The sequence below is a fragment of the Hibiscus syriacus genome, unplaced genomic scaffold (genome assembly GCF_006381635.1).
Source record: "Hibiscus syriacus cultivar Baekdansim isolate YM2019G1 unplaced genomic scaffold, ASM638163v2 tig00110819_pilon, whole genome shotgun sequence".
Taxonomy (NCBI): domain Eukaryota; kingdom Viridiplantae; phylum Streptophyta; class Magnoliopsida; order Malvales; family Malvaceae; genus Hibiscus; species Hibiscus syriacus.
This window is the reverse complement of record NW_024062875.1, coordinates 1,966,800-1,973,965: the sequence shown is the minus strand read 5'-3', so window position 1 is coordinate 1,973,965 and position 7,166 is coordinate 1,966,800. Positions and strand designations below refer to the sequence as shown.

The following is a 7,166-nucleotide window of genomic DNA, read 5'->3' as shown; positions in this document are numbered from 1 at the left end:
TTATAATCTTAGTGTTCGAACCTAAGACTTTTTAAGGATAACGATCATTTATTTAATCACTGAAGTAATTTAATATGTATACCAATTAATTAATTTTAAGATTAAACTGGATTTCCCAACCACGTTCATCTTTAGAATATAAATTAATCCATATATTACATAGGTTAACGTATAAGGATCACACAAGTTAACTAAATTTTAATCATATTTCAATTATTTAGTTATTAACATATAAGTTCCTTAACCATTTAGATCAATTAACCCACAACATATCGGTATTTGCGTTAATGAGATATATTACTTAGGGTAAACTAGATTGGTAATATCTAAACTTTTAGGTTGCTTTCCTTTTGGTCATCGACCTTTTAAAACTTGCATTATAAGTATTAATATTTTAATTCATCTTCATTGTGATTATTTATTGTTGACTTCTATTCATAAATGTTAATGTGACATGTTAAACTATTTTTCTTTAAAAAACTCATAATTTTATAAATTAACAGTCACCACAAAGATCAAAATTTTGACGAACAGAGTGATGTTTAATCAATCTCAATAGTTGGAAGGTTTTGTTTGATTAGAAGATTAATATAATTTGGTTTCAAGTTGATTCAACATTTGATTAGAAGATCTTTCGACGAGTTTAAAAAAAAAAACTAAAGAATATGAGTAGTTCAATAGTCTTTATGATGGGATAAACCACCTTATTATGATAGAAACAAAGACAAAAGCATGTTATTGTTCAATCAAAATTAAAAGTTAAAGCTTTTCGATATGCTACTGTTAACGGTCAGATCAACTTAAAATCTATATATGTTAATCTTATGTCTAAACAAAATCTTCCTATCATAGAGATTGATCGACAATTGCACTGTTCATGAAAATTCGACCTTTATGACGATTGTCAATTTGCAAAATTATGATTTTTTTAGAGGAAGAAGGCTTTAACATACCACATCAACATTTCATAACGTTAGTTGACGATAATAATAATGAAAGTGAATTAAAAGTTTAGTAATTTTAATATATGTTTTAAAAATTTAGTGAGCAAATTAGGTTGATAGTGTCGCACTTATAATTAATCTTTGCAAAATTCAATTCAAATTAGTTGATCAATAAATTAAATACTAATGGTGAAATAAAGAAAGTACTATTTTATTTAATATGTCGGGTTGAAGGGGGGAATTCGGTCCAATTGAGAAATTACAAACGGTGAGCTTGTCGTAAAAAAATGATTGAAGGGGCAGGAGAAATCTGAGGTTCATCGCTGTTGCTCCACCTTCAGTAGTCAATTCGTAATAGCTGCAACTTGAAGCCATGGATCATGTTGAATTGGTAATCAAATATATGGTCCACTAATTCAACTTACAAAAACAGGTCTGAGTTTGGACATATCAGCTTTAAGCAATTTAAGTACAAGTGTTTCCGAAGCTGGCATGCATGGAGACTGCTGTCTTCTCTTTATGGAACCATTGGTTGGGTATTTAGGGACCATTTTCTTCTTTTCCTTTTGACTCCCCCAAATCATGCATCCTATTTTCATCAACACTGCAATGCTATCGGCAACCTCCATGGAATAAATGATAAATTTTTCTCTATTACCAAGCATAAGTGGGTGGGGAGATGCCTACATAATTACTCATCCTTCTACATTTCACATTTCTCCCTTTCAAATTTGGAGCTATGACTAATGAGTGGAGAAAGGTTTTTTTTTTTTTAATAATATGATATAATTACATAGTCTTGTTAATAATATTTCACCCGGCATTTATTTAAAAACAACAATTGTATTTGGAAAAATTAATTTTATCTGACATATTGAAACTCAACACAATATATATTCGAAAGTAGCAACTGCACCAAATATAAATGTTTCATAAAAAGAAAAATAAACCGAAAATCTTTCTCCTGTACATGCTCGTGCATCAACTACAGAGCTTGGAACATAGATGTTGAACTTGTGAAGAGTTTTCCTCTGTTAATGTATAGATTTCGCTTTTCCCATTGCTTATGCATGTCAAGTTCATCGACTTCCCGAATACGGTTGACTGCAACAACAATCAACGAATAACATTAACCCATTTTCATTTTAATGAACACAAATTTAGAAACTAAACTATTACTAATGCAACTGACCCGACAATACACGTGTCGTTGTCTGCAACTCCACAATGGTGTCGGGATACAGCTCATGTAATGACACCAAGAACAGCGATCATTCAAGTTACCCCCCTTAAGTAGCAGATCATACAACCCGAGAGCAAATCTGGAAAAAGTAAAATGGAAACATGCATTAATGCGTGGGGATAGCCTATTTTGATCAAGAAGATGAGTGATGTTTAGAATTCCTTACACAGCAATGAGTAGGCTCAAAGAGACGACCCACAGGACATACTGGTACGTCTTGTGTTTAGGTTTACGAGAAGGTAGAATGTATCCAGGGGGAACCTTTTTTTCACTAACGTATCTAAACTGGGGGTGGATTAGAAACACGAAACCCAGGAGAAACCCTGAGATAAATCCCCCGATATGAGCAAAGTTATCCACGTGTGGGAGCACTCCCATTGCTAGATTTATTACGATAACCAGAACAAGAGTTAACAGCGCTGCAAACTGCACAAATCACAAAACTGTAAAACTGTTCTGGCAAATGCAAACAGACTAGGAAGAATGCAATCTTACGTGCCTTATTTGCATATATTGTCCAGTTTGTGATCAGTTCCGAGAGCATGCTTCCTAGTAAACCAAAGAGTGCACCAGATGCACCGACCGATATACGTTTCTGAATAAAAAGAGATGACATCAAACTTCCACCGAAACCGGCGATTAGATAAACCGACCCGATTCTCACTGCAGTAAATACCAAATACGCATTAGAACTGATCAGATTTCAAGCTATTGTTGTAATCATAATGATAATCATCAATGCGTACCGAAACCGAATTCCTGCTCAAGCCGAATCCCAATGAATAAAAGACTCAACATGTTTGCGAGTATGTGGAAAACACCAGCATGCAACCATATACAAGATATCATGCGCCATGCTTCGTGCTTTTTGACTACTTTATCCACTTCGAGGGCACCCATTTTCTCTAATCTGAAGAGTCGACAAACAAATCATCAGGCCAAGTTGCAGCCATGAAGGAAGATAGTTGGGAGAGAGAGACTTACGTACGAGCAGAAGGGCCGAGGAGGGGATTCTCTTCGAAAGGTTGAAAAGAGAATCTACCCAGGAATTTACCCACGCAATTCTTGGAGGTCTTGGGACAATTATTAATGTACATGGTTATTATAAAAAGGAATATGTTAACCAAAACAGAGCCTGGAATCAACCAAGGCACCCACTTTTTAAACGGCATGAAATCCACCGTCCATCCTGCTTGCTGTTGTCCTTCCCTCTGTCTATGCTCATTTCCATGCCCCCTACGCTGCCCATCGGGAGACAGCAATGACGATGTTTGTGATGTGGTGTGACCTGATGGCACCGGATGCTCCGCCGTGTCTCCTTTCTTTGGATTGGTCACATTGATCCAATCTTGGAATCCATCCCCGTCTTCGAAACAACCTTCTTTCAGAGTTTTTAGCTAGGGATTAACCAATGCAAGAAAAGAAAAAACACGGGGACTCTCATATGGGAATGTAAATGAATTTCCATACAAAAAAAAAGGCTTGGTTTTCTGAATTCTGATACTGCAAGGATTCTCTCGTGTTTCAGAGTTCAGACAAACCTTCCTTCTAGTTCTTTTCTATGCGGATGCTTATCCCGATTTTATTTTCCGCTTGTTTCGGAAGAATACAGCTTGTTAGGGGTGATAGGCTTATTATAATCTCTAGTTTCCATTTGATTTCTTTTGCTTGAATGCCATTCTCACTTAATGTATAACAGACATTGTTATATAACAATTTGTTTGTTCCAACAACAATTAAGAGATCAAATTCAAACCAAAAAATTTGCACAGTGAAGTGGAATAGATAGTAGAATATAGTAAAAGTTAATTTTAGGAAAATGAGAGGAATATATGCAAGCTTTACATGGAGAAAGAAACACGTGTATACATCTGTCATGTAATATGCAAATCTTATGTTGGTAATAATAGTAAATAAGTATATTGCAAATCTTGATCTGTTTTTTTTGTGGATTTTAATACTGTATTTAACTATTTGCAACAGATTTAGATTATATATTTTTTAAATTATATATACTTTAGATTAATTCTAAATTACTCTAATCACGCCTCACTCTTATAGATTCTGTGATTAAATTTAGATCATCGAAAGAAATAATGATATTGGATAGTTCAGGTTTATCAGTAATTGTCTTTTTCATAGATTAATGATGTATGATCATCATAGGGTATGTGTTATGTATCATGTCAATCGGTTACATATCTACTTAGTGATGTGATTGGATAGTTCAGATTTATTAGTACTTGTCTCATTTAGTGATTGTCAGGCTACTGAATTATAGAAGAGAGTGTAGATACTAGTCGTGTTAGTAAAAGATATTGTTACAAAACAACATATTAGCAAAACAAATCACATTAAATAAGATAATGAAAAAATTTATTATGTCGTATAATCAACTACTTTAAAAATAATTTTGTACGGATTAATATAATCGAAAAAGTTGATGTTATCCTCCAATTTTAACACAATCTTCCGAATGATATATTTGAAGAAATGGTGGAAAAGAAGAAATAGAGAAAATAGAAAAAAAGAGAATGATAGATTTTGTCCGGTTCTACTATCAGTCCAAAACAAGGCCCAAACTCGATCAAATCTTCAAAAAACACTGCTCTCCAACCATTAAACAAGTGTTAGTAATCCAATGGTTTAGGGTGTATTTGGTTAAGATTATCTCTTAGAATAAAATTCTGGGAATGCAATGATATATTATTGTGAAGTTGTCAAAACCACACAAACCTGACATTGATGTGGTATCAACCAGAAAAATTGCTGGAAATGGATTATTTGAAGCAAAGAGAAAACAGTGTTTCAATTAGCAAGTATCACAAACTGCTACATTTGTGGGACACTCATGACGTAACACTGAAATCAAACATGTATAAACCATTAACAGAAAATATCTTCACGATTTGAAATATCAAAATGTCAAAAGCAATACCTGCCGGAGTTTCTCTAGTAAGAACGTTTCTAATTGTTTTCTGGGAATAATGAATGCTTCCTCGTCTAGCAGAATCAAGTCCTTGAAATGTGGTTTAGAGGCACCGGGGCAGCCAGTTGATGATACAAAGCATATCAAAAGTGTGCCAAGCTGTATACAAGAACCCAAGCCAACTGAACAGGAAAAAAAAAATTAACAGTCAACATGGGAAAAGCTCCATTTTCAAATATTCTGCAATGTTGGCATTTGAAAATGAAAGGAATAATTAAAAGTTGTTTAAGTACCAAAAAGAGAGTTATTGAAGCAAAAAGCCCTTCTTGAAGAAGAGCTGCATGACCACCAAAATCTTCTTCGTCAACCTTTAGTATCATAACATAATAACCATATATGATCGCAGTGGATATGGCCAGAAAACTGCAGAAAACAAATATCAACATCAAATGATGAACAACAAGTTTCTCAAAGATTTGTAATGAAAGAGTTAAGAAATACGACAATTATTTGCTTATTGAATGAATTCCTCAAAACAATGGCTGGATATCAAGACACACAAAAGAGAGAAAGTTGGCACAATAAATCCCTCAACATGGATAGCCAGGAAAACTTGAAAAATGAAACGCTGGTTTGAAGATATTGGCACCACCAAGAACACCAAAGGCATTCATCCTTTCACAGGAATGGGACGGTGATATACACATTTCATGCTCAACAAATGCAACTAGAAATCTTATGGATTTAACTTGTCAATTCCAAAACACCAGTACTATGTAGTATACTCAAAATCATCTATAGAACCTAGAAAATTGCATTCAAAGAACCAGAGGCATGCACATGAATATATAAATATGCAGCCTAACTCTACAGATTAAAGGTAAAGTCCATGTAGCAAAATGGCTCACATGTTTGTAGATTAAATGTGGTTCCAGAAACCCAACAATTATCTAAGTACCACCACACACTCCGGTATAATTCTTGTGCATGAATTCATAATGCCATAATCCTAGGCTAAGAAAATGCCGGAATTCAATTCTGTACGCACAACGGATTGCTAAGAATTATGGGTGACTAACAGTCAGCCAGTCTATGATTTTATCAAACTTGATCACCTTATGTCAAAACCACAGTTCTATACAGTTACAGCAGTGTAAATTGTAAAAGCACTTACTATTTACAACTAGCACAAAGACATATTCATACAGCTCAGGTCACACTGGCATCTAAAAGCATGTGAGTCGCCAAACTTGGAAAAGATTCAAGAATCCAATATGAATCTGAAACAAACTGCAATTTGCAAAAACATGCAACACGTATATGAGAACTTACATGAAGATCCAAGTGCCTCCAACCACAGGGATTGCCCCCCATAATAACCCAAAAAAAGCGCTAAAACTTGTCGAATCCAATGCAATACATCTCCTAATTGATCCTGCCCCAAAATTCAACCAAAACCCATCATCAAATTTCCTTTATGAAAAATACCCAATTCAGTTACATTCATGATCATTTTAGACCCCATTTAACATGGGGGGAACCCATTAATCAAACTACTTCTAGAACTGAATAAGTTCAATAAAGATCATCATTTTTGGGAAAATAACTACAATAACGGTTACTATTTCCCTGTAATCAATAATAGAACTTTCAAATAAAAATAACATTAATGGGAAAAAAGATAGAAGACTTATTTTGTCCCTAGAAGCTTCCGGATCTAATAACTTGGCGAATTTGAAAGGAGAAAAGTGGTCATTCTCGTGTTGCTGATGCTGCTGTTCATTCAATTTAACTGATTTCGTTTCTTTCATAGTAAATTTTGATTGAATTTTCGAAAGATTTAATTCAAAGTAACGAAAAAAAGATATAACTTTGATCAGATGCTATAGTTTGGTAAGGGTTTTGAAGGGGAAGAACATCAAAGATTGATCAAAATGCTTTGATTTAGATCGAAAGGTATTGGAATATCCGAAGAAGACGAAGAAAAAGATGATTTATTTTGGTATTTTCGAAGTGTATTTTTTCTCTCTCTTTGAAGTAGTATTTTATT

The 7,166-nt window shown here is 34.1% G+C and overlaps 1 protein-coding gene and 1 pseudogene across 2 annotated transcripts; both read right to left on the bottom strand.

Annotated features, from left to right (window-relative positions):
• Nucleotides 1-1,819: 1,819 nt before the first annotated feature.
• Nucleotides 1,820-5,209, bottom strand: LOC120142052 (RHOMBOID-like protein 1). 2 transcript variants are annotated; one of them, XM_039156809.1, is made up of 7 exons: nucleotides 5,126-5,209; nucleotides 3,172-3,584; nucleotides 2,934-3,097; nucleotides 2,687-2,850; nucleotides 2,354-2,613; nucleotides 2,137-2,266; nucleotides 1,820-2,048 (listed from the first exon to the last, which is right to left on the bottom strand). In XM_039156809.1, exons 2-7 carry the CDS (start codon nucleotides 3,357-3,359, stop codon nucleotides 1,926-1,928), a joined length of 1,029 nt encoding a protein of 342 aa, XP_039012740.1. In that variant the 5' UTR covers nucleotides 3,360-3,584; nucleotides 5,126-5,209; the 3' UTR covers nucleotides 1,820-1,925. The 2 variants fall into 2 exon arrangements, with proteins under 2 accessions (XP_039012740.1, XP_039012741.1); XM_039156810.1 differs by having other exon boundaries at nucleotides 3,172-3,565; nucleotides 5,126-5,207.
• Nucleotides 5,157-6,641, bottom strand: LOC120142129 (annotated as a pseudogene).
• Nucleotides 6,642-7,166: the final 525 nt, after the last annotated feature.